This window comes from Oryza brachyantha, chromosome 4, assembly GCF_000231095.2.
Source record: "Oryza brachyantha chromosome 4, ObraRS2, whole genome shotgun sequence".
In the NCBI taxonomy this organism is placed as follows: domain Eukaryota; kingdom Viridiplantae; phylum Streptophyta; class Magnoliopsida; order Poales; family Poaceae; genus Oryza; species Oryza brachyantha.
The window spans coordinates 12,072,461-12,090,891 of record NC_023166.2 but is presented as its reverse complement, the minus strand read 5'-3'; the positions used below and the strand labels follow the sequence as shown (position 1 = coordinate 12,090,891).

Genomic DNA, 18,431 nt, shown 5'->3' with positions numbered 1-18,431 from the left:
CCGGTAGCTCCTAGAAATATTATACTTATTTTTTAATATATCAGAAGTCAATAATTTGGCAAAATAAGTTTATAATTAAAATGACAATTGGTGAGAATTACACATGGGACAAGTAGGTCTAACCAAATACTAGTAGGTTGTATTTCACGTCTTCTAAGTTGTTGTGCATGAACAATTATATTTATGATAATAATTGGCACATTTGTCATGGTAGGTTTGTTTGGATTAAAGTCAAACTTTGGTCCAAATATCTTGGTAGGCCAAAAATTAACATTAATCCAAATAAGCTTGTGACACTGTCATTTAATCCAAACATCATTGTGCATGTGGCAATTTTTCCGTTGCCCTACTAGGCTTCCCGTTCCTCGGCCATCTAACCCTCTCCCCTGGACAGGTGTCGCCGCCGGGAAACATCTCGCGCATCCACCTCCCCATCGGACGGCTCCCGATTTCCCGCACGCGCCGCATCGCGAACCTTCTCGACAAGGCGGAGCAGGAGGCGCAGGCCACCCCACGCGCCCACTTGCCCGAGACGAGACGCCCCCCCGGACGGAGAGGCAGCCAAGCCCTGTCGCCCCCGCCCCGATCGGCGGTGGCGGAGGTACACCTGTCGGGGTGCCCGCAGCAGCGGCCCCTTTGAAAATGGCGCCGGGGCGACGTGGCCGCCGGAGCGCCGCTCCTCCGCCGCATTTTTTACTCCCACGGGGAAACCCCACTTGGCGCCTGCTTTTTTGCTCTCTCTCTCTCTACATCTACAAGAGCGAGCACCACCACCACCACCAGCCACCCCCGTTCCTCCGTCGCATATCCCGACCAAATCCAGCGCAAATCTAGCGCCACCTTCCCTCCCCCGCGGCCGGTCGTCTTCTTCTTCGCGTCGTCCTCGCCCCCCTCGCTTGGATTGGATTGGATCGGATCGTGCCTATCTCGATCCCTCCATGGCAGATGACCTTCTAGATTGCCGCAGGAGCTAGCTTGCTGCCGCTCGTCGCATCCGCGCATATGCCCACCCGCTCGGATCGTGGTGGCCGTGGGCTCCCCGATTCGCTTCTCCCACTGCCGCTCCTGTAGCCCCAGCCCATCTGCTTGCTTTGATTTTGGTGCTGTGCCGCTTATCTAGGCCGCCTCTCTTCATCTAGGGTTCAACGTCCGCGCCGGCTTCTCAGGTGAGACGTTCCGCCGATTTTGCAGTTTCTCCGCAGGTTCTCATATAATTTCTTTTCGTAGCTAAGTGGTTAATTGCTGATACTGAGTTCTGTATAAAAATATGCGTCGTTTTGTTGTGATCTGTGGGATAAGTTCGATTAGCGTCGTTGTAGCATGAAATTACGAACAGCTAGCGGTTGTTAATGCGAATGTCAACACTAGCTTAATCCTTTTCTTTCTTGACTACGGGATGTATTACCGTTTTTGAGTTGCACATTGCACTGATACTAGAATTACCGTTACTACTTTTGTTTTAGGGGGAGTGGTTATGATATTTTGACAACTCTTATATTGGTCTCTAACGAGCTTGCCTCTCGCAGTTTCTTTGCTAGAGTTTAGTGTGAGCTCCCTACTAGTCATGTTCTGCACATTCACTGTGATTTGCTATAATGTTGTGAGGACCTTCACTGTGATAGTGTGATATAACGAAAGCTTAAGGTGAACCATTCTGTCTAATCCCATAGTTGTTTTGGATTGTGAAATGTGGTGACATGTTTTCTAAATGAGGATGTACAGAATTTATCTGATTTGTGTACATATATGCTGTATGTGTTCATTATGCTTATAGTACATGTATGAGGATGCTAAAGTCATGCTCGTGCATACCACTATAATTTAACACTTCCTTCTCTACGGCACAATATAGCATAATTCATTCAAGAGAATGTCTTATTTTGAAACTTCCTGTTCCTGCTGTAGTTCTATTTCTTCAGATGCATTACTGAGTTTAGGCGGTGTGTTAGAATATCTCTTTGGTGGTTTGTAGTGTTTGGTTTGTAGTCATGCGATATTTTTGCAGAGGTGCATAAGTAAATAGTTCAAATGCAAAATATTCTGCCAATGCTGGAGGTCGAATTGGTCTTTAGGCTTGCCATTGGAGGACTTATAAATTAATTTAGTATAAATATAAAGCATATCGTTTTAATGTTTAAACTTGTTGCATCATTATTATTTCCAAAAATGTTTTCTCTCTTGGAACTTGGAAAGGATTTTGTTCACTGGAAGGTTCCAGTAATACAAGAATGCAATGACTAGAAATTATAGTGAACAATTTCAAATATAACCAACATCTTTGAGAATATTTTGATTGGATGTAAGGGTGTGATCTGGGGATATTACTTGTAGGTTGTCTAAAAGATCTTTTGGTCGCATTTTTGTGTCACATCCCAAGGGGTGATGACTGAAGAGCCTAATCTCAATGAAACAATACCAATGCGAACACAGAAAGGGAGTTTAAGAATAGAAGTAGAGGTTGCAGAGTAGTCGGGGAGAAAATTCTATTCTATTTCATCTACCCTTTTTGACAAGGCAGTGCTCGGTTTTTGTATGGTCCCTATCTTGACACCTCAGACTAAAAACAAGCACTAAATGGGCCTTGGCCCAGCACACTCATACCCAATAGCCCATTGCCTAAAGCTTTTCATGTTTATTGTCCCTACTGCTTTCTTTCTTTTTTTTGAAGAGCCACCGGGGGGGGGGGGGGGAGTTTCCCCACCTGAATCTGATTTTATTAAAAAAAACAAAGAGTAAAAACAGAGTTAAGATACAAAGAGAAGGTCCAGAATTTAAGAGTGTGACAAAGCTAAAGATAACACTGCTTTCCAGGTCCCTACTGCTTTCAGCACAAGGAGACATTTTGTTAGCTTCTACAGATACAATGAAAAATATTCTGTGGTTGAAGTTGTATATATTCATGACAGTGTATAAACATTGCCTTTTATCCTTGCACAAATTGAGCTTAATGAAAATTTTATGGTAGATTGTGGCCAGTACATTTGCTATTCTATTGTGGGATCCTTTTTGGCATAAGCATGACACTGAAACGATGGAGTTTGCATTATTACACTTTGCAAGTGGTTAGTGTTAAGGCATGTCTCATCGTGTAAATATCACTACTTCTATGGGTAGGATAGTAGAACAAGAAGCAGTAAGTTGTGCCCCTAATGTGTTCTTTAGCTAATGTCAAAGTTGATATCTTCTCAGTTTTGCATTGACAGTCTGACACTTGCATTATGCAGTTCTTGGAACAAACCATTTGAGTTGACTGAGCTTTCATAATGTTCTGTTTGGCTGTGAACTCATAACTTGCAACAAGACCATGCCTTTTTTTTTTCTATTGGAGCCCTGTGTCATGATTTTTCATTTTTCTGTTTGATGACCAGTCAAATTAGCTCAGTAATTGATGAATCTGGTTGTTTTGAGGATGTTCTACCAGTATCAAATGGTCTAGATTTTTTTTGTGACCTACTGGTACTATGGGGCTGATATAGCTGAGAAGAGCGGTTGGTTCTTCATACCTCTTATTGTTAGTGAGTTTTGGTTTTGTTTTGAGCTTTGGTATGCTTTGATGAAAACGCTGCATGCCCTCTATTTTTTAAGCATTTGACACTTTACTGCTTCTAAGTCGATCAAGAAATACTGGTGAACATAAATTTGTTATTAACCAAGTTCCCCATACAAAACCTTACTAGTTCCATGCCATTTTCCTGGTTATTATTATTCTTGAGGATAGCTTGTTCTTTGTAATAGCACTGAACCATTACTAGAAATATATGTAATGCAAAAGCTAATTTGTATGGCATTGTAATTTTCCATGTCACTTGGGATTCAGTTGATCTTTATAGCAGAAGGTTTCTAGGTCTTAATTTTAGGCAAACATCAACTTGTTTTTAATGTGAACTCTCATGGTTCATATAAAGGGAAAGGCTGCATTTTGCTCTGTCTGCATTCTGCGAGATTTAAATTTGTTGAGCAAATATTTTGTATATTACTTTGAACTGCCTTTTGTCACGGCCACATTTTTCTACTGCCAATAGCACTAGCAATTAATTTCAAACATGGGCCTTTTGATATAACTGACTAATTCTTCATTTTCCTTCTCTACCAGTTGCTGCAAGTGGAGGCAGCAAGCTAGAGGCAGCAACTGCATATCTTGCAAGAAAATCGTAAGTTATATAATTGCTATCACTATTATGAATCAAGAAGAGTTCACTCTACTGTTATAAATTATTTTACTGGTATAGTTACACACTGATACACTTTTCTTTACCAAACATGCTATTAAAACCTGCTAGTTCACTCCCTAAAACTCGATTTCTTCTTTTAGATGCCATCATTCTCTCTGTTATATTATTTTTGGAACTGTCTATGAATGTTAATTTACTTTAATTTCGAAATGTTTCATGACTTCGCCTGCATTATTTCATTACCATATCTCAAGGTAGGGATTAGGTTGGTCTTTGGTGCTCCGATCCTAATAACCTACTCAAGTGGGCAGTACTTATTCCATGAATTATTTGGAATAAGTTATAATGTAATGTACCACTTACAAAATGTTCGCTTTGAACAATACTTTAGCAAGCGGAAAGAATAATGAACAAATGTTACATGGGTGTAGCGGCCCAGTTTTAATTGCTCTCGCTGCCCTGCCCCTAAGGCAAAACAAGTTTGGCAGATCAGCAACATTGTTCAGGTGTAGTTAATATTTTAGTTATAAAGTCCTTTCTACTAGGGAAAATATGTCAAAATGACACCGACTTGTCTAAGGATGTGTTTGGTTCTAGGAATGGGATAGGTTGGAATAGAGCCAACCTATCCCTGACCCTATTTGGTTGGTGAAAGGTTGGGATAAGTTGGATCCAGGAGAAGAATATTCCTCTCAAATTCAGGTCCAACCCATCCTACCAAAACGGTGGGACGGATCCGTCCTAAGACGACCACGACGTACAGAGGGGGTGTCCATTTTATTTATTAAATTTATTTAAAATATATTATTTGTATAAATATGCATCCAATTACTTTAGGTTATTCATATATTAATTCTAGTATTTAATATTTTATTTTGGATATGAGAGGTAACCTTTATCCCATCTCATCCCTTTAACCAAGCAAAAACAGGTCCAACCCATTCCATCTCATCTCTCCCACCAAACAAAAAAACAGGGTCCAACCTATCCATCCAACCAAACAGAAAAATAGATCCAACCCAGAGATGGATCCAACCCAACCCACCTCGTCCACGAGCCAAACGCATCCTAAATGTTTGGGTCTGCATGAAGATTCATTTAGCGTTTAATTAAATAATATGAGCTCAAGGTATTGTATTCATTAAAAAATGTCAATGCTTTCTCATAGAGTCATTGACCAGACTGTTTTTTAATTTTGTGAAACACATGATTTTCACATATATTCATGTTAGTATGCTTAAATACCATGAAGATATGGTATGGTAAATTTGGGAAAGGCTTCTTCGTGTCCAATTTTCTTAAATTCACCTGGCTTAGAGTTTCTTTCTCTGCACCAAGTTACCGGGTACTTGGCAAATGGTTGACGCAGTCGAAGAATGCATCAAGACTAAAGTATATATCTATTTAATAGGAAGATTAAAGTAACCTATTTGGGTCTGATATTCTGATTCACTGTTTCATAATATTTAAGAACAATTGGGAGTTGCAGGGACCCAAGGTCTCGTGCCTTGTGCCTATCATAAAATATTTTTTGTGATATGGATTTCTAGTAATCTTTCTATATGTTGGTACATGTTAGTAATATGAAACTGCATGGGTATTTAAGAGGCACAATTAGATGTGTAGGGTCCTACTCCTAGGTCTTTGGTCCAGGACATGATTGTTTTGCCATAAACTTTCTGTACATATTACATTGATGTGCTTCTGATTATTTCCTTGTATAAATGTTTTTCTACAAGTAGTACTTGTGAGCAACTGAGCATTTATTAGAAAATGCTATCTGATTGCCTTACTGATCCTGATCGCCAGGGCACCAATCAGGTCGATCATGGGAATTAATTGTTGATCAGGTCGATTAATCGTGGCTAATCGATAGTGTATATTACCAGGAAATAAATAACATATAGTGCATACTGCATAGTTTGAAGCAATCATATTATAAATATTTGATTGCAAGATGGTCACTTATTGGTGAGTTTTGATTTTGAAGCATCCATAACTCGAGATTTAGACCCATATCCATATTATTGGGTACTAAACCCCATAGGGAATGAGCTGACGTAATAATGCTTTTATGAGCTAGGATATTAGATGAACGATTACGGTGAAGATTGTATTTGAATCTGGTAAAGGGATGTGGCCCTGGACCTCGACGACGTGGGGGGAACCGTGTCGACGCCGGACAGACGACACAGGCGCAAGTACTGGAAGTCACACACGCGGAAATTGTCCTCTAAAGTGGGTTGATTGCTGCTTATAAAGTTCAAGCATCGCTCACATTATTCTCAACCAGCTACCAGACTGAAACAAATAAAACTAACTTGATCTTATCATCTAACCCTGAGCTTCCCTCGCTGAGCTACCATTGCAATCCTTCCAGTGATGCCAGAAGTGAAGTCCCACATGACAACTCCAAGGCCCAAAGTAATCGATACCTAGCCTAATCAGACGACTACCTAATCAGATGACTAGACTGATCGATGATTAATCGGACAATAAGATTTCTGATTGAGCTGATTGAGTGAACAGCCTTGATTGGAGTCAAGGGGCTGATCAGGATGATTATCGCGATTAATTGGATGATCTGATAACATTGATTAGAACGCTAAAAAAGATTTTAGCACGCACATATGTATATAAAAATATTAACAAGAAAGGTTAAACATTGATACAATACTTTCTGTATTCTATTATACCTGATGCATGGATGAAATAGAATGCCATTTCATCTCTTCTGCAGCCTTTTAAGATAGAACAGAGTCTTAACTTTGCTCACCGTTTGTTTTGTCACCAAATTTGCACAAATATATGTAGCTGTCTTGGGGTAAACAAACTGGCAGAACATGCCAAATAGTTATAAGAATCATTTTTGTGGGCTCTTCAGAGAAATACATATTTATTCGAATAGCCTTACAGTACCAGATATCAATCATCCAAGCATGCAAACTGTTCATGTCTTGTTATGTGTTAGTTTCTTTATAACCAATAACATTGTAGCTACTCTGAACTGTAGCCCAATGATTAAAATATGAGCAGTACCCCACATCATAAACCATCACGGATGCAATTGGAGCCTGCATTAATTCAATAAGATATAACTGACGTTTCACTAAGGAACTGAATGGAATAGATAGCTCATGTTCATAAAATCCGAGTTACCCTAGTTTAGGAGGTGCACTTTTCTCAGCTTCATTTTGCTGGCGTGGGGGATTGAGTTCAAGACGAACAGGAGTGTTGGCATCCTCAATAACTGCAAAGTTGTATGGAGTTGTTGAATCTTGGTTCACTTCAGTTTCTGCCCCTGTCTCGTATAGCTGAGGAGAGGTATTAGCTTAGCCAATTGGCCAATCATCATACAGTAAAGCGCTTCCCTCCCCCCCCCAACCTACCACCCCACACACACACCCCAAAAAATCAACTCCTGCCTTATTACATACCCTTGGTTTACAAATCAAGAAAATTTCTCTTTAACACCCCTGTTAATAAGGCTTGTCTTTGGTCTTTTCTCCATACTACTAAAGTTGTATTTGGATGCTGGGGATGGGTTTATGTGGGACAGAATGAGTACCTTCTTGTACAACTCAGCATTTTCTTGGCGAATCAGGTTGACCTTTCTGTATAGTTCCATGTTTTCTTGGTGGATCAGACTTCCCTGCAAATAAGGCAGCAATAGAGTCAGCTTACTGACCTACCGAAAGACTTAGCACTAGTACATGATATGGTAGAACCTTTCGATTCAATTCGTGGATTTCATCAATCATTAGCTGGTCCTGAAAACAACAATATTGATCTTAAGTTAATCATATATAGAATCAGTCAGGTGCCCAACAAAAAATGTGGTTAGTAGGTTGACCTTTTTTGTCCGGATGCAGCGTACACTCATTTCCAGCTGGTTTTCTAGAGTTTGCAGTTCCTTGACACCCAATCCAGAAAGATCTTGCCCCATCAACTGCCTGTCATTGATCAACAGATATTATCGGTTGTGTTCTGATGATGTACAAAGTGAATATCTATTATTTTAGTTGATCAACAGACAACAATGAAGTGAAAATATATTGCCAATTAGACCTGAAGCACAAACGGAAGCGTTTGGACAACAATCTACCAGGCAGAAAGCACAGATGCAGAAAATTCCATGTTTTGCTCTCCTTTGTAATTAAGCCTGTTTTCCTTTCATGTGCTCAATATGGTTTTTCATTTAGAGGTAACCAGAATTGCATAAAATCTGAATGGCTGAAGTTATATATTCCTTGCTGTTAAATGACCTATAGGAAATTCACGTGCCTTCTACATTTGTGTTGTTTGTGAAATTGATGTCTGGTTAAACAATGGATTATGGGAATCTGGAATCAGCATATATCATCACCTTCATTCTATTTTTGTTCCTTTTGTTTTGAGTCTTGTATATCCAAGTACTCTTTTTATGTTCTGGTACTAGTTTTAAATTAGACAAGTGTTATTGTTGCTAGCAGTTGTTGGATTTATCAGCAAGCCCCCACCAAAAAAGTCATCAATCATCAAGTGTTGTGAACAGTGACATGTTGCATGTATTTCATAAATATATGATGGTTGATGTTTCTTTTACATAGATGGATTTTCTGACATGGAACATTGAAAAACTTGCAGGGTTCTTTGGCCATACCGGTGATTTTCTTGTAAGTTGTGCAGTTGTTGTCTCAAGCTTGCTGCCTCCCTTTGCCAGAACTATTGGATATAAAACAGAGTCAAGTAATGCCTCTTCCAGGTTTGCCAAAACAAGTAATATAAACATTTTGCATATAGTCATAGAAACATGATGGTTAATCAGATCACTAATTTTGCCAATTTCATTAGATAAGAAACTGTTTGAACTGAGGAGGTCATCTAACAGTAAAAGAAGTAACAAGAGGCAAAGAAAGAAATTCCTAGTAAAAAAAATAAGGAATGTAGTAGCTTCTTTCAGTCTGAAGACTGAGATTTTATTTTGATTTTTCCAGCTATCAACTCAACTGAATGTGTTACTCCCTAATCGATTCTTTTCCTTTTGTGGGGTGTTACTCATGTATTGTAAAAAGCTTGTTTAACTAACCAAAATTCTCCCAATTCCCACCAAGCTAAATTAACTATGAAGCATCTGTCCTGTATACAAGGCGCAGAACAAGTCAGGTAAGCGAATATATAATCATCCTTGTATAATTTTTCGTATGATGGTGAAAGATAGTAGTTAGTCTGAAATTTGTACAGATCTATCAGATGTTACCAAAGCAAAAGGTTCATGTGAACTAAGAGTACGGATCCTTTTAGAGGATGTGGCATTTAAGATTTAACACAGATTGACAGGTATACTCGTTTTCTTCCTTCTAGTACCCCTTGTGATTATCTGTTGATCTTTGTTGTTATAATGATCTGTTTACCCTCAATTCAAGCAGGGCGCTATGTATTCGAGATGTCATGGGATGCTTCCCGTCGGAAGAGTTCTGACGAAATGCGTACTGATGTTCGCTCAACAATTTGTATTATCTGTACATTTCCACCGTTTAGGCAGCTTTGGAATTGGACCATAATTAGCCGGGTGTATCTGCAAGTTCTGTATATGCGTTATTCTGAAGGATGTTTAGTGGATTGAAAAGTGCCCTTTGGATTGTCTTGTTAGTGAAAGCTTGTCGTTGAAGCTGCTGATCAACAGATTTTTGAGGGAAAAAACAATATTTAGGCACGTAAGCTATGTGACTTACATGTAGACATTTTAATATTCTAACCGGTTTTGTTGGGCCAATTAAGGGCTTTTGACGTTGTAACTACTTATAAGGCAAAATATAAATTTTAAGGCAAAATATAAATTTTAGAACTTAATTTTGAACTTGATTTTGTGGTTTTTTCACCATTGTTTGTTTTACACATTTTGTTTTTGAGTCGCTATGGATACGTATATAAAAGTGTATATTAAGTTATGGGTACGAATATAAAAGTTTTACCTGTAAATTATTTTTCGTTTGAAAAACAAGTTTTTTTTATTTCTCAAAAAAACGGAACGATAGGAGCCTAAGTACCGAGTAGGATCTGGGCAACACCTTATGGCTTGGTCTTTTGCAGCACAACGTGATGCACGCTAAGCTGCCGCATAACTTAAGCACGGGGTTCTAACAAATAAAATATATCACGTAGGATTCCAAGCTGGGTTTTTTCTTGTGGAAAAACAGGATGGCAAAGCCGATTTTCACCCCTTGACTTGAGTAAAGTATATGCCATAGAAAATGTGACGAAGAAAATGAGCACCATAAGTTAGGCAAACTATCACAGGTAGAATAATAGGGCGCTAAGAAACTTGATATGGATTAAACATTTGGTATGAATCAAATATGAACTTATGACTTGAAAAACTTAGGAATGAATCAAGACATGTCTTATATCTATCTAGTGGTTAGGGACCAGGGATAAAGGTCTGGTGGTTCTTGTACTTGCTAGTATAACTGCAACTTGGTACCACATGATGTGAAATCAATAGTCTAGGTCAATAATATGGCACGGTAGCACCACTTCTCTCTAATAACTATTTTATGTGTTTCTATGTGAGGGCAATCAGAACAGGATGAGATACTCTGCAGTAGCAACATGCTACTACAGAGGGCTACAGTGACGTGAATTTGGTATATCTCGTGACCGTTGGGTCGAAACGGATGGATGAGATTTAGCGCTACAGTATTTGCTACAGTGATGAACATTATTTTAAAATTACTATTGCTATAGTGCTTTGGTACTATTCATAGTATTAAATCACGGTCCCACTCACATGAACAGTGAACAGTGTCCCTCTGTATTACTGTAGAGAAATCGGACCCATCAGAACAAAAATCTAGGGAACAAGCTCCCCTGATGTGAATTGTCAAATGACGTGGTTAATGATATGTGGGACCATAGATAACAAAATTTACGTATCAGCAACTAAGTTAGATGAAAGTTACGTTAGGTTGTATCTTAGTCTAAATTTGGACACTCTAATCGCTTGCAGCTCTACTGTGCAGCTGTAGTAACTATATTCCAGGGGCCATCATCTGTTGCCTTTTCAAGTCGATCATATTTTCCGTTAATTCATTTCCCTTAATGAAAGATGTTGTGTATGGCTCGTTAGATCCAAGATAAATCGGAATTGATTTGTTTAACAGGGATGATATTTCTACATGCTAAATCGAAAGCCTACAACAAAATGACCCCTAAAAAACATCTTTTTTTAGTGTAGAGAAGTCTTGTTTCATAATCTTGATAAGAATTAGACAAGCTTATATCTTTTTATTCAAAATGATAGGCAAGGAAATTGACTGATTTGTCAAGCCCAATTCAACAGCAAAGAAAATGTGAGCTCTCACGAGGTTTTGAGAGAGTGGGGTGTATCTCTGGGATATGATCGTTTCTTTTAGAGCAAGAGCAAGCATAATAGAAAAACATGATGCTTGCTTCTTGTTCACGTTATTTTAGAACAAGATAATAGACTATAGATACAATACTATTCTATATACATGTATTAATGTACCTAATGATTTATTTCCTCCGTAGACTCACCATAATATGAAAGCACCACGAAAACATAGGTAAAGGTTGCATACCTACGCACCTAGGAGCCCATGCGAGCGGATGCTTCTGCAACTGCACTACTCTCTTCTCTCTCTTTTTTGTTGCCTCTCTCCACCACGTAGAAGATGTTGAGCTAACAAGCTAATAGTATGCTTATTTTATTGAGCAATTTTACGGTCCTTAAGAAAGCTACCAGGAGGTACCACTTATTTCTATGTAAATTTTGGTACCTCATGGTACCTCAGGTACTAGGAGGTACCAAATTTTACGCTAAAATTTTGGTACCTCTCAGTGTCTACTCAAAGACGGTAAAATTGCTATATTTTGTTTTATGGTACTTTTTCCTAAATTTCATATTACTACATCATGATGACTAAATTATCGTAAAACTATAAATTTAGCATAAAATTTAATATAAAACAATAAATTTAAGACATTATAACTTAAAACCACATAGTTAGCATCAATATTATCCCAAAATATAGTTTTTAGACCCTGAAAAAATGGTGTTGTTGATCAAAACTCTAAAATTTGTAGTTCTATGGTAATCCATTACTTAATACTCCCTTAGGTTTTGTATGTCTAATGCCATTAACTTTTAGACATACATTTGACCATTCATATTATTCAAAATTGTTCAAAAAATATGCAAAAATATAATTTACTCCTAAAGTTTCTTTAATGATAAAACAAATCACAAGAAAATAAATGATAGTTATTTAGAAAATTTTAATGAGAGAAATGATTAAATATAGACCCAAAAGTCAATAGTGTCAACCATAAAAATTGATATATGAAATATATAATTTTATGATAAATTTGGTGCTAAACCTATAGTTTTATGGTACATTTTCATAATACGTAGTTTTGTGTTAATTTGGTACAAGTATCTTTTTCAAGTTAGACTAATAAGCTTGATTCTAGCACAAGTGCATCAATTAGGAGTCCAGAAGGCCAACACATCTTTATTCCTTATAGCACTATCAACGTATATTTACTACTATTAAAATGCCATATTACTAACCATTGTAACAAGAAAAAGATATATGTTTTGCTATTGACAAATGATCTGTTTTAGAGCGTATAAGTGTTTTTGTCGTTGTTGAGTATGACAATGACTCAGAGTGACTCTTATCATTTATTGAAGAAAATTTTGTTACATGGGAATGAATAAAAAGGAAAGGAGGGTAATAAAAATATTTTGTTGTCTTAACGAAGAAACCACAATTGGGTTGATCTTTGTGCATGCATGTCCTTGCAAGCCTGGTTCTTGTTTCTTATGTGAATCAAAGAAGAGTTGATTCGATGCTCTACCTTTGACATGGCCTTAATATGTCATCGAAAACTAACTTATATGCCAACACGAGAAAATCAATCACATAATTTGCCTTCCATGCTATTGCCACAAGCATTGGAAGCTCTATCGGCTAAGGGGTCATCAAAGTGCTCGGAAATCATCTCTCGTATAGGAAGGTTGGTTGACGAGTAAAGATAGAGGAGGATTGAGATACCACTACAATAGAAAATCACTGTGGATAGGCTACTAGACTATTTGAAATTTCCCTTTCCCATATGAATACTAGAGATGGTTGATTATCATGTCCATCCACATTTTGATGGCCAAAGTTAAAATATTATCTTTCATGAAAGTATTATTAGATACTTTCAAAACCAATTGTCAATGAGACGATGCTAATTACTGCCAACTAGGTCAAATATGGTGCCTTTTCTCCGAGCCACCTTTAACAAGTAGATTATTAGGGGCGAACTTTTTGGACCTTTTCCTATAAAGTATATGTAAGACATATTTACTTTGGGTTGTTCAACACAATTCACTTCTCATCTTCTCCTCTTGTTACTCCTACTACCACCTCGTCTGTCTCTCCTCTTCATGTCATGTCCACTCTTTTGGCTAGAGGCGCTATACTATGGTAGCTAGTTGCACATCCTGATGGCCAACAATGACACATGCATCCCAATGACTCTACTATGTACTCTTCCATGCTTTAATTCTCTTGTGCACACTGTTTTGGATTCCCCAAACCTTGTTTTTAAACTTTTTGTGGTTTGGGTGTTCAAAATTATTTGTGGCAGTTATCCTTTTTTTAGTCTCGTCTCGTAATGAATCTTATTATATTAGTGTCTTATGCATGCAGATCATGTGGATTATAATGCCAAGAATGGGGTAAGGTTCTTACATGCAATAATGGTAAAAATGTGTCAACAATTGGCCAAAATGGAAATGGATATCCCGCTAGGTAATACTATAACTTCGATAACAGACTATACACAAATTAATGTACAAGTACACACCAAAAATAGTTTTTTCAATTGGGGACTCAACGTGGCTAAATTCCTAAAACCATTTTCCGATCTATTTGTATATATTACTATACATTTTGCCTTAGTTTTGCCACACATATCTATACCCTTCAAAAGAAAGCAATGGTGATCGCAGTGAATCAGTCACTCACCAAACCAAATTAATGCATGGTATAGTTTATACCAACTACTTTTATATACTTTAGTACTACAAAATAGTCCTATGTGCTTGTTCTATCTTAGTTCATCTCTAATACATGTTTATTATACATACAAACACATTTCCCGTCTATAGGATCGAATTATACTAAAAACTTCACAGTTGATGTTTTCCAAACAATATTAATTAATACTGATATAATTCATATTTATCCATAGAAAAGCATGAGTATTTAGCTAGTATCCATATAAATATAAGAGGAAAGCCAATATAATATAAACTTGTCTTGCATGCACACGCTAAAATTTAGAGAACTTTGTCGTGTTTTTTTAAAGATAATGAAAGCAGACCTCTCTACACCTATAGGTGCACACGGATGCTCAATCAGTTATCCTATTACGTACTTATAATGTACTCAAAACAATGGAGCTTGTAACTGAAAAATCTCTAATGTGTCCTTAGTGGAAATTTCTTGGTAACATGGAGATGATGTAGAGCCCGAAGACAAAAGAGGCATTGCCAAACACAATGAAAACCTTAAAAGATATTTATAAGTTTGTGCATGTTTGCTAATTGCCTTATATATGTTTGAAATAATATCAACCAATATCAACGGGTGATCTTACGGATGGTCAGATATCAGAAAACTGTCCTTCAGATTGTCTGTCGAAGGAATTTTTGAACTCTGAATAAACAACAATGACAAAAACTTGTCTCTATCGCAAACCAAATTAAATCATGCTTTCATCTGTATACCATGGTTATCATCTAAAAAAATCTGTATGACTGTATACTATGGTCAAATTATCTGATCCGAGCTACACTCTTGAAAGGAGATATATAATAATACAGGGTAGTGGCGTAGCGCACAATCAAATCACTGCAACTAATTCGCCCAAATGGGTGGATGCCAAACGATAATTTCGGTCTGTTCTTATTTTTAGTTAATATAATACTGCATTAGTTTTCGATGACTATAAAATTAAAGATTGGTATATATATACTACTATCTATCTTTATGTCTTATCAAACTGGCTCCTACTTTATTGTTCTGTTGACTTAAGTTAATCAGAGTTTAGAAAGGTTAACTTTGTCATAGGGAGACGCTTAACAAAAAAACCCCTAATTAACAAGACACCAGCTAGCGTACGCTAGATACCCCATGCACACACAGACGCATGCATGGTCGACAGATCGGCAGAAGAAATATATTTGATCAAATGATCAGGGTCAAGGCATACCTTCAGCTCCGAGTTGGGGTTTGCCACGTGCTGCTGTTCATCCTTTGCTCGTCCATATCGATCTATCACTGACTTCATGCTGTGCCAGAGAACCAGCATCACACTGTTACTAAGTTTATTTTGTAATCTGAATGCATGTGCGCATTCATGCTAGCTTTTAATTGTAAGAGTACAGTAAAAAGAGTAAACAATAATCTAGCTATATGATCGAATTAATTGAGCACCGCGGAAACCATACGTATAAATGCATGTACAGTTTAGTTTGCATACGTTTATTCCAGACCAAGAGTACTAGATCTATTTCCTCAATTCAGTTCATTTATATTTGTTCCAAAAGACCTCATAGTATTAGTAAGCACACAACTGACATAAGGCCATAAGGGGACCCCCAGCAAGAAACAGGTTAAAAATTAAAGCAAAGATGAACAACTAATTAATCTGAGACTAATTAACAGGCAATTAAAGAACATGGCACATGTATTAGTTCTTAAACAATTATGGCCGATTCATGTATACGTATATATATATACCATATGACAAGGAATACTAGGTGCAAAGGCGCACATGTATATATAATCTTCACGATAGCCTTTTGTGCTGAAGCTGTCAAAGGTAAAACTTGTTCATAAGATTCTAATCTTTCAGAGAAGAAAAGGGGAGAATAATAAGAAGAAAGATGCAAACCCAAATAGAGGGTTTACGCATGGAGCTGAAGGCGAGAGAACAGGTAATTAATTAATCAGCCAAAGGAAAGCAAGACGAACGACGAAATCTAGCTAGAAAGCCAAGTTAATTAGGGAGAACCCCATTGACCTGGTGCTGGCATACTCGTAGAGGCGGCCGGTGCTGGAGAAGATGACGAGGCCGACCTCGGCGTCGCAAAGGATGGCCAGCTCCTTCGCCTTCTTGAAGATCCCGTTGCGCCGCTTTGAGAACGTCACCTGGCGGCTCGTCGAGTTGTCGATCCTCCGGATCACTATCTTGCCCCTCCCCATCGATCTCTGCAACGTACGTAGCGGCGACAGCGACTCCGGAGCCGGCCGGCCGGCCACCCGGTCTCCTGCGCGCAGGTGAGCAACGGAGAGGGAGAGAGAGAGAAAGAGAGAGAGAGAGAGAGAGAGAGAGGGAGATCTAGCTAGCTATAGTTGCAGGAGCTCTTGAAGGAGAAAGGCTCCCAGGTTTCCCAGAAGGGGTTGAATTATTGGAGGGAGGAGAGGAAGAGGAATGGGAGGTCTTTTGTTGGTGCCTTCGCAAGTTGGCTTTCCTTTAATTGCTTCCTTCCTTTATTTAGTTAGGAGGGAGATATCCCCCCATTGGCTAGGATCACAAGCTGTGTTATTTAATTGTGAATGCTAAATAAGTGACTGTAATTAAGAGGCCAGGTGAGGTAGCTTCTAGAAATGAGGCATTGCCTGGAATTGGTCGCACTGACGGAAGGTATAAAAGGTGATGCCCATATTTGTATATGTCCTTACGTTGTTCGCCCCGGTCTCTTCTTCATAAAGAACTAACATACTTATTTGTTTTAAATTATTTATTATTACAGAATTTGCCTTTTTATCATACTTAAAAAATATCTTAATGTATCACCTTTTTTTAATGTAAAATGTGTGGTATTTTGAGTTACATTGTATGTGCCAAAATAATTATACTAAAATTCTTGGTATCTTGAGCTACTTTTCCAGGATAATAAAAAAGCCCTTATAGAATATAACATATCAAATAAGAACGTGTGATCAAGCATATGGTTGCCCTTCGTTAGACCGAGTATAATAAGTGACGTAAACGGCTCTAAAAATTATCACTATACATTTATGTTTACATGGAGAAGAGATAAAAGGAGAGAGAACGAAAACGTGCTACAGATTTACAACCGGCTGTAGCATAGGTTTTAAGATAGTGTATGTGTATGAGAGGTGGACCATACATTAATAATGTAATATATGTTTATGCGTAACTACTGTATAAGTTAACTTTATATTAGTTCTTAATGATATGGAAAGATTTTAGAGCCAGTTGTTAGCTCTTCTACTATGACCTTGCTCGCACTTAAGTACGTTCCCATCAATTTTCCAGAGCAGTCATTAACTCTCTTATTAACAACTACACACAGCATTGCAGTTTAGTGAGATAGTAATATGCAATTTTAGGTGACCGACGAATTATAAAACCACTAAAATCTCGCAAATATCATTTAGGCTATCCTTAATGAAAGGTTTTATTTCTGTATTGCCAAAGTGTCAGCAACATGGTATTTAATTAGTTGATGTTTGAAATATTTTATATGATGTATAAGTTTCATTTGTTGTTTCATATGTAATATATGCAAGAGACAAAAGACATTAGTAACCGTGTATACATGGTTTTATTTTTTTAAAAATACATTTCATCTCTCTATTCTCTAATGCATTAATGCTACATCATCAAAAAATATAGGATGACATAACACCTATTTAATGATGAAATTTCCATTGATAATGGACTAAATAGGCAAAACTAACAATCTAATCTGACCCGTTCAGCCCTAAAATTATCTACACCACTAGGTCATTAATTGATCACGGCTAGTTTGTAAGTTGTACTGGTATTAGAGAAGGTTTTTGATAAACCGTTTTTTTTAAGAAAAGAGGAGTAAGTGATAAATAGGACACGACGGTCTCATGGACAGTTAGGAACCATCGATAGAAACCTCTGCCACAAACAATTTAAAACTAGAACGACTATGTTCTCGCATATGTCTAACCAAAGTCAAGAACCGTCATGATAGGTGTACCAAAGCCAAAGAGTAGTGGCTAATTTTCACAATATGGTTGGGTTGTGCTCACCTGGATTTTCATAACATAGGATTTGTCATCTGCAGATAATTTCAATTATAGAAAGACTTGGGAGAAAAAAAACAATATTTAGGTAAAGTGACCCAAATTTAATAATCCTCGTTGGTAAAGTGATCCAAAGAAAATTTTTGTGTGCAGTGATGATTAGCTGCCA

General features: G+C 37.6%; 1 protein-coding gene and 1 long non-coding RNA gene across 2 annotated transcripts; one reads left to right on the top strand and one right to left on the bottom strand.

Annotated features, from left to right (window-relative positions):
• The first annotated feature begins 545 nt into the window (after positions 1 to 545).
• Positions 546 to 9,809, top strand: LOC102708791. The gene is made up of 5 exons (XR_423413.3): positions 546 to 1,166; positions 4,094 to 4,151; positions 8,799 to 9,317; positions 9,396 to 9,491; positions 9,581 to 9,809. It is a non-coding gene; the product is annotated as an uncharacterized LOC102708791 (long non-coding RNA).
• Positions 6,745 to 16,638, bottom strand: LOC102708986 (MADS-box transcription factor 27-like). The gene is made up of 8 exons (XM_006652301.3): positions 16,257 to 16,638; positions 15,444 to 15,522; positions 8,815 to 8,876; positions 8,026 to 8,125; positions 7,901 to 7,942; positions 7,741 to 7,824; positions 7,332 to 7,486; positions 6,745 to 7,246 (listed from the first exon to the last, which is right to left on the bottom strand). The coding sequence occupies exons 1-8, from the start codon at positions 16,436 to 16,438 to the stop codon at positions 7,228 to 7,230; spliced, it is 723 nt and encodes a 240-aa protein (XP_006652364.1). The 5' UTR covers positions 16,439 to 16,638; the 3' UTR covers positions 6,745 to 7,227.
• Positions 16,639 to 18,431: the final 1,793 nt, after the last annotated feature.

Coding starts and splice junctions, on each gene's coding strand:
- LOC102708986 (XM_006652301.3), bottom strand. CDS start 16,438: ATGGGGAGGGGCAAGATAGTGATCCGGAGGATCGACAACTCGACGAGC. Junction 8,877..15,443: donor ACCCCAACTCGGAGCTGAAG/GTATGCCTTGAC, acceptor TATATCCAATAG/TTCTGGCAAAGGGAGGCAGC. Junction 7,487..7,740: donor ATGCTGAGTTGTACAAGAAG/GTACTCATTCTG, acceptor ACCTCTCCTCAG/CTATACGAGACAGGGGCAGA.